Source organism: Monodon monoceros, unplaced genomic scaffold (genome assembly GCF_005190385.1).
Source record: "Monodon monoceros isolate NGI ecotype Baffin Bay Population unplaced genomic scaffold, NGI_Narwhal_1 Super_Scaffold_6, whole genome shotgun sequence".
Taxonomy (NCBI): Eukaryota; Metazoa; Chordata; class Mammalia; order Artiodactyla; family Monodontidae; genus Monodon; species Monodon monoceros.
Window position 1 is genome coordinate 53,446,645 of NW_021703783.1, and position 17,123 is coordinate 53,463,767.

Consider the following 17,123-nt stretch of genomic DNA (forward strand, 5'->3'; position numbering starts at 1 on the left):
CCATATTAAGCACAGTTATCACTTGGCTTATCATTGTATGAATAATTTCTGGGCAGTATGTATCTTATGAAACACACTCTAACTTGGTGGGTTTTAAAAAAGGTGAAAAAGAAATAAAGAATGGGAGAAGGTTTCAAACTGGAGAGACACCTTTGAATAGAGTGTTGTAGTCCCCACTTACCTGAGGGGATATGTTCCAAGACCTCAGTGGATGCCTGAAACTGCAGATAGTACTGACCCCTACGTATACAATGTTTTTTCCTGGACTAATAGGTATTAACACACATATGTGGAATTTAGAGAAATGGTATAGATAAACCTATTTACAAAGCGGAAATAGACACAGACGCAGAGGACAAATGTACGGACACCAAGGGGGGAGGGGTGGTTGGATGGATTGGGAGATTCGGATTGACGTATGTACACTACTATGTGTGAAGTAGATGGCTGGTGAGTGCCTACTGTACAGCACAGGGGGAAAAAGAGGTACAATCTGTCTGCAGGACATATAGTAAGTTAACCTTAAAAATGCATTCCAATATACTTTAGATGCAGACAAATACTGTTTGATTCCACTTATACGAGGTACCTAGAATAGTCAAATTCATAGAGTCAGAAACTGCATTGGTAGATGCCAGGGGGTAGGGGTGTGGGGAGGGGGAATGGGGAGTTAGTGTTTAAAGGGGACAGAGTTTCAGTTTAGGAAGGTGAAAAATTCGGGAGATGGATGATGGTGAGAATTGCACAACAATTTGAGTGCTACTGAACTGTACAGTTAAATATGGTTAAAATGGTATGTTTTATATTATGTGACTTTTACCACAATAAAAAAAATTTAAAAAAAAAGTGCTAGACAAAAAGATGATTCATTTCCAGGGCTGGTTGGAGTGGGATGGCTAAAGATTACTTGACACTACTAAGAACGGTAGCAACTTAAAACTTAGAAATTGTCTATTTCCAGAATTTTCCATTTAACATTTTTGGATTGCAGTTGACCCCAGGTAACTGAAAACCTCTTTAAGGGAGGACTGCTATATTGGTGGCAAAAGCTTTCTTTATTAACCACGTGACTCCGGTTAAACCACTTTGGTTCTTTTTTTATTTTATTTATTTATTATTATTATTTTGCGGTACGCGGGCCTCTCACTGTTATGGCCTCTCCCGTTGCGGAGCACAGGCTCTGGACGCGCAGGCTCAGCGGCCATGGCTCACGTGCCTAGTCGCTCCGCGGCATGTGGGATCTTCCCGGACCGGGGCACGAACCCGTGTCCCCTGCATCGGCAGGCGGACTCTCAACCACTGCGCCACCAGGCAAGCCCCGGTTCTTTTTTTAAAAAATAAATTTATTTATTTGATTTATTTCTTTTTGGCTGCGTTGGGTCTTCGTTGCTGTGCACGGGTTTTCTCTACTTGCGAAGAGCAGGGCTACTTTTTGTCGCGGTACTCGGGCTTCTTGCGGTGGCGGAGCACAGACTCTAGGCACACTGGCCTCAGTAGTTGTGGCACACGGGCTCAGTCGTTGCGGCTCACAGGCTCTAGAGCGCAGGCTCAGTAGTTGTGGCGCACGGGCGTAATTGCTCCGCAGCATGTGGGATTTTCCCGGACCAGGGCTCCAACCCAGCTCCCCTGCATTGGCAGGCGGATACCCAACCACCATGCCACTAGGAAAAACCGATTCTTTAGGTCTCTGTTTCCTTTCTCAACTGTAAAAGATGTTTGGATTTAATGACACCTTTTCCAGTTTTCTGACATTCTATGAGTCTAAGAGTGAAGCCCTTGCCTGAAGATACCTCCACCTTATAGGGTGGGTCCAAGGGGGACCGCATTCAAGTTAGAGGCATTTAAACTATCCCAGAGAAAACCAACTGCAGCTCAAAGGAGGAAACAAATGAAGAGAGATGAAAGGTTGGGGGTGGGGGGAGGTGGGACGCGGAGGAGAGGAAAGAAGACGATGCCGATGATAGAGATGGAACGATAAACAGCATGCAAATGACACAAGTAGCATGCAAATAACTAAAGATAATCATCAACGGGTAACTAGCGTTTACAAGGCAAACGAAATTCTGCTGGTCTCTGAGGTTGCAGGGGTGAGACATCCTCTCTGGGCGCTCACAGAAAGCGGAGCTACACTTTGTATTTCATCGTGACATAAAACTTCCACCTCTCTAAAAGCCCTGGCTGTGAGAAATGTAAGAAAAACCGAGAAATGAAAATATCACAAAACACTTGAGTCTGCCAGGGACAACGTGAAACCACAGTCTCTGGAAATGACTGGGACCACCCCCGCCCCGCCCCGCCCCGCCCCGCCCCGCCCCTCAAGCCTAATCCAGACACACAAAAGAAACCGCTTGTGCCCTTCGAGGTGCAGTTTTGATTCTCCGCCTGCGGAACTGGCGGCAGCGGAGCAGACGCACGCCCCCTGCCGCCCCCGCCTCAGCCCTCGGAAGTGACGCAGCGCGCCCCGCCCCCGGCGCTAGATCCGCTGCTGCTGCCGCGGCGGGCGGACCTGCAGGAGGTAGCGGCGGCGGCGGCCGAGGCCGAGGGAAGATGGCGGACGGTGTGGACCACATAGACATTTACGCGGATGTGGGCGAAGAGTTCAACCAGGTACGTGAGGGCCCTGGGCCCACGCCGCCGAAGTAGGCGGTGCTGCGGCCGGGATGCGGACCCGGGGCCCACCGTGGGCCGCGAGCCGCCGCGGCTGCAGCCCGTGCGCCCTTGGCGCCTGTGGGCCGCGCCGCCCGACCCAGGCGCGGCGCTCCCCTCACCCCTCGTTCTAGCACGTCGTCTTGCGGGCGGCAGGCGCCGCCACCCGCCGCGGGTCCCCGAGCGCGAACGCGGGCCGCCGTGCAGCCGCCGCCGACCCCTCCCTCTCCTCTGCCTCGCTCCCCATTGTTGGCGGCGGCCGGCGGGCGCTTCCCGCCGTGTTAGGCCTGGGCGGAGGGGCGGCTTGTGCGCGGGGGGAGAACCGGCCGCCCCTGCGCCCCCTCCCCGGCCGCCGGGGCGAGGAGGAAGCCTGGCGGGGCGCGCGCCGGCCGCCGTCTCGCCCCCGGCCCTGCCTCTCGGGCTCCGATTCTTCCGGTCGCTCCATTTTGTCTCTGTCGGCGCACGGTCGCCTCATGGAAGGCCGCATTCACGGCCCTTTGTATCCCGCGCGCTCTGCTTCCTGCGCTCCCCTGCTCGTGTTTGCGACAGGTTTCGGCGTGGCGCCTTCTTCCTCCTCCCCTCACACTCCGGGAAGGCGGCTTCGTGGCGGGCAAGTTTGCAACAAGTCCTTTGACTTTCGGACCCATGGCTCGTGTTTAAAAAGTCGGTTCGCTGCCTCCCTGCCTCGTTGGCCCAGGGCTTGTAGTGCCTTTGAGGCCCAGTCGTTCGTGCTTGGCCTTTGTGATGAAAATACCTGTGAAGATAGGTGGCCCGGGCGAAAAGGAAGACTTGGACGCCCGAGGGCTGGATGGAACAAAAAAAGGCGGTAGCTCACCAAGAGATCAGAGGTGTGATGAAAGAATCTCACCCGAAATTCACATGGTGTTGGTTTTAAAATAAAGGATTGTAGCTATGACCCGATTTCCGAAAGCAAAATGTTTACTGTCCTCCGAGGGGTTTTGAAAGGCCGGAGAAAGTGAGAATGCAAGGTTTTTCCGGTATCTCACTGGCCACAGTAGCCTAGAAGGACTAGCTGTGGAGCTATGATGTCTGATGTTGGGCATCCTTGCGAAGGGTTGTTACTAGAGTAGTGACATTTAAGCTGTAAGCCTACTGTTCACATCTCTACTCCCTTTTATGTAGTAACACATTTAAAAAATTAAATTGTGCGTAATTGCAGTGCACCTAATCGCTTTATCTCTTATATTTTCCAGGTCCATATGAGAAGCTTAGTAAAATTCTGGTTAATGTGTTTTTGTGGGTTTTTCCCCCTTCCATTAAGGATCTTATTTGTGACTAGGGGCTAAAGATTTTATTTTAAATAGGGAAAGCTAGAAATCTTTTCTGGTTTTTTTGAGAGATGATTGTGCCCCTGGTTTAAATATTAGAAAAAAAATGCAATTAGCTTTAAATGTTTCCTACTCCGTTAAAGACTGAATATTTAAATGTAACCCACTGTAATCAAACATTAAGTTTAAAATTTTTTTCTTTTTTGTTGTGTTTATATTTTGGATATATGATGCCTGAGTTGTGTCAGTGACAGTTTAGAAAATTACCTTGAGTGCTAAACAGTCAGATTCTAACCCTTTTTTAAGGTCAGTAGACGAAGACTTCTCAGGAAATTTCTTTTCCTTTTATTTATCAAATAAGTGTAACATTCCATCGAAAAGGGGTCCATATCTGGAAGTAAAGGAAGAGTTAAATGTTCAAGACAGTCTTCATTAGCTTTCTTACAAGAAAATATATGTGCTTTGTCTTTCTACCCACAATAAAGGAAGAATTGGGCTACAATTTTAGAAGTTGAGCTTTCTTCAGAACCTTTTAATTAAATATTTTTTAGGCTTTTGCCTGTTTAATTTGGGATGGGCATTTCTCTAACCTGTATAGCTGGATGTAGTGATACTTGCTTATCCCTGTGCAGTAACTAGTGCTGACTGAGCAGGAGGTAAGAAGAGGTTAAAATTCTGTGGCCCTGATGAGGAACTGCTTTAAAGGGTTCTTTTAAAAATGTAACTTTTTGTTGATTTGTACATATAGTATTATATTTCACACATAGTTGCATGATTTTTACTAGAAAGATATTTATACTTTTCAATCGGTTAATGGGATTAAAGAGACTTTGTTTTTGTTATTATTTTGCATATCACTGGCCTTTGTAATCTGCTTGCTGTGGTAATTCCTGTTCAAAATATGGCCACATAAGGATAGTCGGTGGATTTTAAGGTTCATCCTTCATTTTTAATAATGTTACTATCATTGAAATATTTATCTGAAATTTTATCAGAATTAGAGGCAACTACAAAATTATTATTGATTGTTTTATTTTGCACTCTTACTTTGCACTGACATTACTTCTGCTGGTTGCTGTAGTAAACTATGACTTTTTTTTGGCTGTGTTGGGTCTTCGTTGCTGTACACAGGCTTTCTCTAGGTACGGTGAGCGTGGCTTCTCTAGTTGCGGAGCACAGGCTCTAGAGCGCAGGCTCAGTAGTTGTGGCGCACGGGCATAGCTGCTCCGTGACATGTGGGATCTTCCTGGACCAGGGCTCGATCCCGTGTCCCCTGCACTGGCAAGCGGATTCTTAACCACTGCGCCACCAGGGAAGTCCCAACTATGACTCTTTATTTTGTTGTAGTTGAGTAAAATGTTTTGCTAAGTATAACGGGTCATGACTTTGGCTTCTAAACTGCTGTAAACATTTGAAAAAAATCTTTGTTCTTCGATGTGAGCTGTAGTTTTAATTGCACAGTATGCTTTGAAATTCTTTGTAATTCATGTATTTTTCATTTTTTTAAATTTTAAATGGTCATACTTTTATGATGCTTTTTTTTCCATGTGTGTTTTGGTAAAGAACAGTATAATAAACCTATTTCAAAATATGAGATATTCTGCTGTCTTAGAAGAAACTTTCATTTGGATATGGTGTGAGAAAAAGTTAGTAAAACTATAGAATAGTTCCTTTCTTCACCAGATGAATTAAGAATGGAGAATGAAGAATGAAATTGGAGAAAGGGAGAAGGCACAAGGGACTCAACTATTCCTTATAGCTGCTCTTTTAGTTCTTAAGTTGAAGGTCTTTGCATGTAACCAACCAAATTGAGAACAGTTGCTCCAGTGGAAGAATTTGAACTTCCAAACCTCTACCTTGGATTTGGAGTTGAGAAGAAAGTGGATGGTTTCAGACTCTATAGTGTGTATCAATTCAGTTTGAACTGGGATTTGTACTTGAAGGTAGTAGTTACTAGCCTAATATTTATAGATTTTTATTTTGACCAAAACTAAATTAAATTTTTTAACTCAATTGTTTAATATATCTTGAGTATTTGTTACATGCCAACAAGGAAGGATACAAAGTTTAGATAGTCTGTCCTTAGAGTGCACTGTAGTGGGATTGGGAGACACATACATAAATATAACACTAACAGGTCATGTGTTACAGAAACCACTCCTTTATGTGTATCTTTATTTTATTTTATTTTTTTATGTGTATCTTTATCTGTAGAATTTTTGTTGGCAGAGGAGAGGAAAGTCAGATTCTGTGAACTTCAGGAAAGCTTATGCTGGGTGCGTTGAAATAGTGTGTATTTTGCTTGTTTGGGGAGTAAAAGCTCTTAATGTGGCATTTAGTTATTGATGTACCTGGTGGTAGGTCACTGATAGCAGTGCTCACTTAGTAATCTGACCATCCAACTTTAAAATGAAAATGTATATAGGTAGTGGGAAAAAAATCATTTGGAAGCTAGAGACCTAGACATGCTTATAACTCTACTTGCCTTTATATCATGAGTCGTTATAGTTTATATTTAGTTATTGTGTATCTACTATAGCCAATGTCTAGCTAATTTTGGAAAATAAGTTTATTAGGCAAATATCAGTGAAATCTTATTTCTGATAAATTTATGTTGAATAGAGAACCCTCTAAGATAAGGCTTGTAAGGTGGAAACTGAGGTAGGTAGAGATTGATTCAGAAACTTGGATAGAAGAAATGTTTAGGGGAGCTGGAACTCTTCTTACTCAGTTTTATTATTTATGAGTAGTTCATTCAGTTGCCCACTTTGTGGTTTATGTGGCATATTTTTAGTACCAAGTTGGCTTCCTTACCATTAGTTGAGCTTTTTACAGGGATTACAAACTAATTTTAATATCTACTTGAAACATAGACAAAATCAGAAAATGAAGTATTTTAAAAAGATAAATATGTATTAGATTATTTGCTGTTGGATTTTATGTGCTGGTATATTATATTCTCTTCCATGGTATAGAATACATTTTGTAAATGCAAAATAAAACCTTTCCCCCGCTATATTTCTCTAAATGGAAATGACTATTAAATTTCCTTTTTTTTTTTTTTTTACTACGAAGACTTTGAGCAAGTGGCCTTTACTGTGCCATTAGTGGTAGTATCATAGAATGCAGGAGTGGTATTAATACAAATTTAGGACCACCAAAAGCAGTCTTGGGCCTATCAGGGAGAGTGAAAATATAGTACAACTATACCACAGTCATCCCAATAATGGTATACAGTATATCTGTGACATGAAAATTTTATGGGAGGTGATTAGGGAAAGTATGTCTAAAAAATAATTATTTGGAGGGAGGGGTTAATGATAATGAAAAAAAGGTTGAGAAACACTGCTTTTAAAAGGAGCTAATTGAATTTTGGTTATTTTACTATCCATCTTAATTTAAGTGTTTTCTCTGGGCAACAGCTACTCATATATCATGAGGAACATAATCTTGAAGTGTACAATCTTGAAAGGATACCTTGCCTTTAAAATGATTATAGTAATTAGAATGTAGGGAATGAAATAACTTAGTGGTTTTTTAACAAACCCTAAGAGCTGTTGCCTACTGGAATTTATATATAATGTACATATAGCTCTATTGGTGATTAGCTGCTATGAAAAGTAGATAGTTACAATTGGGCAGTATTTGGTATCTAAAATAATTAGAGGGGTAATGTTGATTATTTTTTTTTGTTGTTGTTTTTGAATGCCATTAAAATTTCCTAATGGTAATAATCAAAAAGACTACTTAGTAGAACTTGACACTGTGGGCTATCTCTCTTTGACAAAGTTTGTCCAATAGACTTTCAGAGCTCACCTTCTTTATTTGTGACCCGTGATATACATTTTCCATAATGTCTGAATGTGCATGTTTTCCCCCTTTTTAGAGTGGGAACAGAAAGTAGGATGTGTTCTGTGTGTGTATATATATATATATTTTTTTTTTCCTTAATCTGGAGGATAGGTGTGATACGCTAAAGCTGAAAAGGAAGATTACTGATACTACAGAAGAGTATGTGTTTTGAGTTGCATTTTAGTAATGGTGGCAAATGTATTCAGATTCATTAATATTTTTTCACCAAGTCCAAATGCATACCATTGGGGTAGAAGTACAGGCTGTGGCCTTGGAACTGAGCGAAGCTAACTAGTCCACATGGAGATCAAACCCCAGGACCATGGTCTCAATTAGCATCATACTTCAACCAATTGGAAGCAGTCCAGCTACCAGACAAAATGGCTGATCCTAAATATTGGTAGAATCATATCAGTATGGAAAATTGGTTGGTGTCAACATAGGAATTCGTGGATGGACAAAAATAGTAAGTCATGGTGATTCACCAGGTTAGTGTAGCTGCAATTATGCTTGTAAATGATGTCTACTTATGTGAACATTTTCCTAGATTTACAACTGATGAAAAATCATAATGTGTTAACCTGTTTCATGAAAGTGTAAATCTAAATACTTTTATTTTAGTTCTGCTATTAATAACCCTTGCATTCTCTTTTACTCTCCCTCAGACCATATAGTGTGATTATAGTCTCTGCTGAGGAGGATGGAAACACAACTCCTTTTGAATAATAGTAATAATAATTCTACTTGATGTACAGAACTGGATTGCCAAAGAGTCTAAAGTGCCCACTACCCCTTGCGGGAAGGTTTTTAGTATCTTAAGTGTGTGGAATCACTGCTGCAGCCATGCCACCTGAAGCTTCAGCTACACTGAAACTTCATAACAAAACTCACCCTTCTTTTTTCTAATTTTTGCTATCACTGCGATTTGATCATGTTGGTTGGTTTTTAAAAACTCAGTTCACAAAGGTTATTTTGGTATTGTTGTACAAACAAAATTATGGCATTATTCAGTGACTTGTGGTCTTAGTTTCTGCCCATTGCTAATGATGGTTTTGTTCTCTGACTTACCTTGAGATTTTTGTTCCTTGTTAAATGTTACAGACATTCAACCTGGTTAACAATGTTATGTAGAGATTCTGTTACATAATCAGTAAATTGGATAACTTCGTTATGCAGAAGGTTACCTGAAATGACTTTACAAATTTCAGGTCCCTTTGGCTATGCGTTATAAGTGGTATTTCCCCTTCTAGATTTTTTTCTTCTTTTTCTGTTTCTTTTTTAAAAAATCTTTTTCTGGCTCCCTTCTGAATAACAAAACGACAGCCATGTTCCCTTGGGACCTATAATAAAAATATTTTGTTGATCTGTTCACAGTCATCACAAATATCTTCTCTGTGTCATTCTTTATCCATATAATAGTCCCTAAAACTATTAGCTTTTCCTTATGTACCATTTGTATTCATCCTTAGTGAATTGTATTAATGGAGATGATATGAGTTATGTCTGAACTCTTTAAGTTTATTGTTTTCTAAGTGTAATTGCCTCTCTTCCCTTATTATCTCAAATATTCTACCTCATAAGAATAAAATAGTTCACATCCATCTAGGTACTTGGCGGTGGAAAGGGAGGAAGATAAAAATAGAACTTTTCCTCTGATACTGGCTAGTCAAGCCTGTGGCCCAGTAACTGTTACCAAAGGCAATTTAAATGGTGTTCAGTGTTCTGCCAGTACCTGCATTTCATTTTTCTTGTGCTTATTTACAGATTGAACCCTATTTTTCCATTTTTCTCCTGTTCACATATTTGCTTTTTTTTCGTTTACCTCTTACTTGCATATCACTTGGGCATGTAAGTGGCATCTACTAGCATTGCTTTAATTCTGCTGCTGACAATGGCAAAGCTTTACTAGATCCTTGTTCGTATCCCTTTTCTCTTGGCTATGTAGATATCTTTTGCCAGTTGACTAAGAAGTCAGGTAAGCATTAACTCTTTGTTGACGGAGAATAATGAAACTATTAATAGATACTAATTTGGATAGTTTAACCTGTGTTTTATTTATTGTTTCTCTTTCCCCTGTTCATTTGTTGTGACATACGGAATCATTTACATACCCACATTTCTTTATCCCTTTCCTATGGCTTAGCTCACTATGCTTTTTCTAAAACTAATAGCTTTCAGAGTTGGGAAGCAAGATACTGAATACCAAAGAAAACAATAGTTGTATTTTTCTGTTAAATATTAAAATATTTGTAATGGCTCTGATTTTTGTGATATTTTTGTGTCAGAAAAATGTAAGCCCATCTATTTGTATTCATGTGTTGTTACTTTTAGAGTATTTTATTTCCATGGAAAGTTTTTTATTATTTATTTTGTCTACATGTTATTCTATTCCTAGAGGAATGTTATTTCCTGTATTATAATAAATATCGGTGGGAAAATAGGATTGATTGTATAGAAATTCGCTTTATAGGCACTGTTCAAGAAGAATACGTCTGTGGCATAAAATGAAAAGATTTGTACTGAGATCTTTGGCTGTTTCTGTCTTCTACCAAATGTTTAAAACAAAATAGTTGAATGAATTTGCATTCAAATCTGTTTAGTAGTAGTCTGACTATTGTATAATCTAGAGCATTATTTCTGTATCTCAGGAAGCTGAATATGGTGGGCATGATCAGATAGATTTGTATGATGATGTCATCTCTCCATCTGCAAATAATGGAGATGCCCCAGAAGATCGGGATTACATGGATACTCTCCCACCAACTGTTGGTGATGATGTGGGTAAAGGAGCAGCACCAAATGTTGTCTATACATATACTGGAAAGAGAATTGCATTATATATTGGAAATCTAACATGGGTAAGTGACTTAACATATGAATTAAAGCATAGGTGATTGATTTCAAACTGTTTCAGTAGTTGGTTTTCTCCAGTTTTATAAAATAAGAATTTGAAGTTACTAGATTGGTTCTACATGCTTGCTTATGCAACGAGGAGGGAAATACAAGTACCTTTAAAATATCGTAAATTCCAAATCTTCTAGTTCTGAATTTTGTAGACATTCAACTTGTTTTGGTAGAGATTCCAGTTAAATATAGTTCGATTTTATCTTCAAATCAATTCTTTTTATTTTACTACTCCTACACTTCAGCTATCCCAGTTTTACAAAGAAAAATGCTCACATAAAGTCTAAAACTGAGATTCAGAAGTGCAGGAGAGAAACATAATACAACTCCTGGTTTTAAGAGTTTTCATTATCTAAATCATACTACAGACGTGTTGAGTTTCATTTTTGCTCATAAATTTGAAATCTGATTTATGGAAATGCTGCTATATACATTGTATTTTAATTTGGGTTATTTATGAGACCGTAGGATTATTATTGGTTAGGAGTTTCATTAGCTGGATGTTCAGTGTTATCTATATTTTATTAGTATTAAATCTTAAATATTTACTAAAATAGTCCTATAGAATTTTTGCATCTCTACTTAGAAACATTTGCTACACATAATTGAAAATTTTTTAGTTGTCTAGAAACCAAAACTTGTTACTGTTCCATTTCCTTAATAGCATTTTATTTTTAAATGTTTACATTTTTAAAAAACTAATTGATCTATCTCCCACTACCCAGTCTGAGGAATTTTTTTTTTTTAAGTTTTTTGGGTTTTTTTTTTTTTTTTTGATATGGACCATTTTTAGAGTCTTTATTGAATTTGTTACAGCATTGCTTCTGTTTTATGTTTTAGTATTTTGGCTCTGAGGCATGTGGGATCTTAGTTCTCCAACCAGGGATCGAACCCACACCGCCTGCATTGGAAGGCAAAGTTTTAACCACTGGACCGCCAGGGAAGTCCCTGAGCAATTTTTAAATATTAGAGACAGTAGCAATGTAGTTATGAAGAGTATGGTTGCTAAGTAAGCCTCTGAATTTTAGTTTTTACATATGTTAGTTTTATAACCTTGGAAAAGCTCTTTAACCTCTCTATAACCTCTCTATCCCATGTGTAAAATGGGAGTGATATAGGACTTTTATGTTTTAAGAATTAAATATTTGATACAAAGTACATGGTAGGTACTCAATACATGTTAGGTGTTTTGTTTTGTTTTGTTTTTTTCCATCTTGCATTGAAACATAAGATGGAGTTTATTTCCCCAAATAATTTCCTTTAAGGAAAGGAAGTGACAAGTGACATTGGTTTTATTGAAAATTTAAAGTTGTAGCAGTTGAAAGCTGGAAGAGACCAAAAACTCATTAAGAGTTTAAAAAAAAAAAAATCTATGTTCTCTCTAAGGGTATGTAGCTTCTAATTTCCAAAACTCTTATCAAGGGATAAAATTATATCCTCAGATGCTTTTGTGCTATTTAAAAATTGAAGGCTGACTGGCAGTAATTGTACTTAATTTGCACTGAGCATTTTCTCTTGTTTATCCTAAGTTTACCCTTAAAAATAAATGGAAACAATAAAAATCTTGGATATGTTTTGATGGTTAATGAGGGGGAAATATCTTGCAGTGGACAACAGATGAAGACTTAACTGAAGCAGTTCATTCTTTGGGCGTAAATGATATTTTGGAGATAAAATTTTTTGAAAATCGGGCAAATGGCCAGTCAAAGGGGTAAGAATTTTGTTTTAATTCTTTTTTTTCCCTAATGGAAGTTAGTAGCTAGTGATTACAATTTTGGCGGTAACTTTCCTTGAAGTTAATGCTAACTACACATGTGTAGGATGTTTTATTTCTACATTGTCAGGAGGTTCTTGGACAAAGATTCATACTCATTTCATGTATCCTGTGATCTACCTCACTAAAACTAGTGGAGCTGGGAGTGTAGATAGATTAGGTTTCTTTTCCAATTTTCCTGAATTTTCTCCATCTATGGTTGAAATGATTTTTGAAATGACAGTTTGAAGAAGCATTGCTATCCCTGTAATTAAGGGATAGTGGAAGATGGGCAACTGAAGAATAATGTAACATGGATGTTTTGCTTTATTTTTTTAAACTATTAAACTACACAAATGAGGTAGCATCATTACGGGATCATTATAAAATACAGATGTCGAAATGTAAGAAAATAAAAAGCCACAATCTCATCATCCATAGATGATCGCTCTTGACATTTTAGTGAATATACTTTCAGGTTTTTAAATTTTTACTGCAAAAACAATAGGATTACAACTCAGGTTTTATAATGTATTTGATACACGGAGGAAAACAAATATTTAACAATAAACATACATCTTCCCTAATGTATTAAGTTCTTTCCATCATACCTTGTATGCTACTGTAATTTATTTTACCATTCTAATTTTTGGTTATTTGGGTTTCCAGTTTTTGCCTATTATAAATAATGTTGTGGCAGGCTTCGTTTTATATAAATCTTTAGGTTCAGATTTTGGACTTTTTAAAAGGTAATTTGCTAGATGCAGAATGATAAAGTAAAAAATATGCTTAATGTACTTACTTTATATTGTTTAATATGCCAGTTTTCAATAACTAGGAATATTTTCAAAATACGTACAGAGTCTGACTGCTTTTCATGAACTTCACTTCTACTACCTGATCCGAGCCACTGTTCTCTCTTACTTGAACTTCTGTAATAGCCTCCTACGTGGTGTTCCTGCCTTCACTCTGATTCTCTACAGTCTATATACATGATACATAGCAGAAGTTGAAAAAAAGTGACATCAATATTTGCCTGCTCAGAATTTTCTAATGGTTATCTATTTTATTCAGAGTAAAACCCAGAATCTTCACTGTGGCCTACAAGGCACTAAGACCAGTTTCCCCACTACCTCTCTGACCTCATCTCCTACTACTCTTTGCCTTCCCTGTGCTGCTTCAGCCACATTAGTCTCTGATGTTCCTCAAACACATTGCTACTTAAGACCTTTACACTGTTTCTTCTTTTTGGTTTATTTTTTCCCAAAATGTCCACATTTGGGATCTTTCACTTCATTCAGGATTTTGCTTGAGTTCCCTTCCCTGGCCACCCTATGCAAGACCTTCTGTCTCCATCACTGTTTCCTTTTTTTAGTTTTTCTTATGATGTATTTTACTCGTTTATTGTCTTGTCTCCTACTAGGTTTAGATTGTAACCTCCATAAGAGCTTGGCTCACTGTTGTATCCCTAACCCTAGAATGGTGCCTGGGATATAGGAGGTGGTGCTCAATAAATGTTTGTTAAATTAGTGAATTAATTAAATTATTTCTAAATGTTGTGACCCAAGATAATCTTTAATCAGACAGCAGACTTTTTTGACCAAGGATCTAGTTTTTTTTTTTTTTTGGTACGCAGGCTTCTCACTGTTGTGGCCTATCCCGTTGCAGAGCACAGGCTCAGCGGCCATGGCTCACGGGCCCAGCCGCTCCGCAGCATGTGGGATCTTCCCGGACCGGGGCATGAACCCATGTCCCCTGCATCTGCAGGCAGACTCTCAACCACTGTGCCACCAGGGAAGCCCCAAGGATCTATTTTTTTAAAAAATAATTTATTTATTTATTTTGGCTGTGCTCGGTCTTAGTTGTGACATGCGGGATCTTCGTTGCAGCATGCGGACTCAGTTGCAGTAGGCAGGCTTCTTAGTTGCGACATGGAGGCTTCTTAGTTGCGGCGTGCGTGTGGGATCTAGTTCCCCCACTAGAGATCGAACCTGGGTCCCCTGCATTGGGAGCACGGAGTCTTATTCAGTGGGCCACCAGGGAAGTCCCAAAGGACAATTTTGAATACCAGGGAGAAAAGGCTTCTAAGAGTCCTTCTGAGAATAATTTAGAATATTGTATAACTGTGAGTTGACGCTCATTCATTTTTTTTTTCTATTTTAACTTTATTTTTCCTAGTGAGATATAATCACATACTATAAAATTCATCATTATAAAGTCTTCAAATCAGTGGGTTTTAGTTTATTTATAAAGTTACACAACCATTACCACTGTCTAATTCCAGAATATTTAATCACCCCCAAAGGAAATCCCATATGCATTAGCAATCTGTCTCTGTGGATTTGCCTATTCTGAAATGGTATCATAAAGAATGTGGTCCCATGTGACTAGCGTCTTACACCTAGCATAATGTTTTCAGGGTTCATCATGTTGTAGCATGTGTCAGTACTTAATTTCTTTTTATAGCTAAATAATATTCCACCATGTGGATACACCACATTTTAAAAATCCCATCCATCGTTTGGTGGACATTTGGGTTGTTTCCATTTTTGCTATTATGAATAAGACCCCTATGAATATTCATATACCAGTTTTTGCATGAGCATATATTTTCTTTTTTTTTTAAGGAAATTGTTTCTTTCATCTAAATAGGTTACACTGTTACTATATCTTCTACCACTGCTACTACTTGATTAAATAGCTTGAATTTGGGGCTGTTTTATAAAATGTTAATTTTGAAAAATAATTTTGTATTTTTAAACACTAGATAGATTATCATAAGCAAAGTGAGCTACTCACACTGTGAGAAGCACATGGAGATGAGATCTGACTGTGGAAACTGTGTACTAAGCATCCCATTTCTTCTTCATTCTAAGGTGCAAATTCTCTGGGAGCCAACAATGGGTTAAATTGCACTATTAACTTTTTTTGTCTTGTTTTGGGGGAAGTTTATTATTGGTCCAATACATTATACCTGATTTATGTATGTTAATTGTGTAAACAGGGAACTCTGTAATAATACTGATAAATAATAACATCAGCGTAGCATGTGGAAAAAAAGATAGGTTACACTGTAGTCCCCATATGATTTGGCAGTATTCCAGAACCACCCTTTCATATAGACAGACAAATATTTAGTGAAAGAAGTTAAATTTATAAATATTTATAAAATTTCCATTTTTTTTCTTATAAATTATGCCCCTGTGAATATTCATGTACCAATTTGTGTGAACATATATTTGCAATTCTGTTAGGTACACGTGTACACCAGGAGATTTATTTTTCTGCCATGAGGCTTGCAGGATCTCAGTTCTCCAACCAGCGATTGAACCTGGGCCACGGCAATGAAAGCGCCAAGTCCTAACCGCTAGACAGACCACCAGGGAACTCCCAGGAGAGAAGATTTATTGGATTGTATTTTTAACTCTGTATTTAACCTTTTAAGGAGCTGCCGGGATGTTTGTCAAAGTGGCTGCACTACTTTACATTTTCCATCAAACAGTGTATGTGGGTTCTAGTTTTCTCCACATCCTCACCAGCACTTGTTAATTGTCTTTTTGGTTAGTGAATGTGAAATGGTATCATTGTGGTTTTAATTTACATTTCCCTGTTGGCTAATGATATTGAGCATCTTTTCATGGTGACATTATTCATAATAATGAAAAAAGTGGAAACAACCCAAATGTCTGTCAATTTTTGGAAAATGTGGTATATCCATATAATGAAATATTATTCAGCCATGAAAAGGAATTAAGCACTGACACATGCTACAACATGCATAAACCTTGAAAACATTACACTTAGTGGAAAAAGCCAATCACAAAAGACCACATACTGTATAATTCCATTTATATGAAGTGTCCAGAATAGGCAAATCTGTAGGGACAGAATGTGGATTAGTGATTCATTAGGGTTGGAGGATGGGAAGAAATGGAGTGACAGCTAACACTTACGGGGAGTTTTTTGAGTGATGAAAATTGTTCTTAAAATTGATTGTGGTGATGTTTGTAAAATTCTGAATATGCTAAAAAAAATAAACCACTGAATTCTATACACTTAAAGTGAGTAGGTAGTATGATGTGTTGTTATAAAAAAAAAGTTAAAGATCAAAGTGTGAGCTTTGTATATTTCTAAGAAATATTTTCCGTTTTCTTAGGTAAAATTAAATTCAGACCATTTCCTTTTTAATAAGAGTAATAGTTAATCCCTCCTCACTTTCTACCCACACCCCTTTAAACATCTTTTAGGTTTGCCCTTGTTGGTGTTGGATCTGAAGCATCCTCAAAAAAGTTAATGGATCTGTTGCCTAAAAGAGAACTTCATGGTCAGAATCCTGTTGTAACTCCATGCAATAAACAGTTCCTGAGTCAATTTGAAATGCAGTCCAGGAAAAGTAAGCAACCCCTCAAAGGCTTTTATTAAAAGTTGTACATTTTAACTAATCTTGCTAGCATTTGTTAGATGTTATATTGGAGAAGTCGTCTTAATATTTATACGTAGTATTTAGTTCATTGGAGAATCCATTTTAGAAAGTCCATGCTTTGAATTTGATTTAAATTACCGATTATGACTGGTCCCGTGTACTGGGAACCTACTCCCGTTTTTCTGTAGATGTCACAGACCCAGCATTATACAACAGTGTACAAGTTCTATAGCCCTGTCATTCCCATCGTAAAAAA

The 17,123-nt window shown here is 38.4% G+C and overlaps 1 protein-coding gene across 6 annotated transcripts in view; it reads left to right on the forward strand.

Moving 5' to 3' along the window:
* The first annotated feature begins 2,445 nt into the window (after positions 1-2,445).
* The window catches only part of CPSF6 (cleavage and polyadenylation specific factor 6), a 76,806-nt gene continuing 62,128 nt past the window's right edge, over positions 2,446-17,123 (forward strand). For 4 of the 6 annotated variants that reach the window (XM_029204141.1, XM_029204139.1, XM_029204143.1 and 1 more), the window contains exons 1-4: positions 2,488-2,607; positions 10,436-10,645; positions 12,299-12,402; positions 16,692-16,837. In XM_029204141.1, coding sequence (XP_029059974.1) covers positions 2,548-2,607; positions 10,436-10,645; positions 12,299-12,402; positions 16,692-16,837 — 520 coding nt within the window. In that variant the 5' untranslated portion in view covers positions 2,488-2,547. Of the gene's footprint in view, positions 2,608-10,435; positions 10,646-12,298; positions 12,403-16,691; positions 16,838-17,123 lie in introns of all 6 variants that reach the window. The other 2 variants (XM_029204142.1, XM_029204144.1) reach the window with 2 other exon arrangements.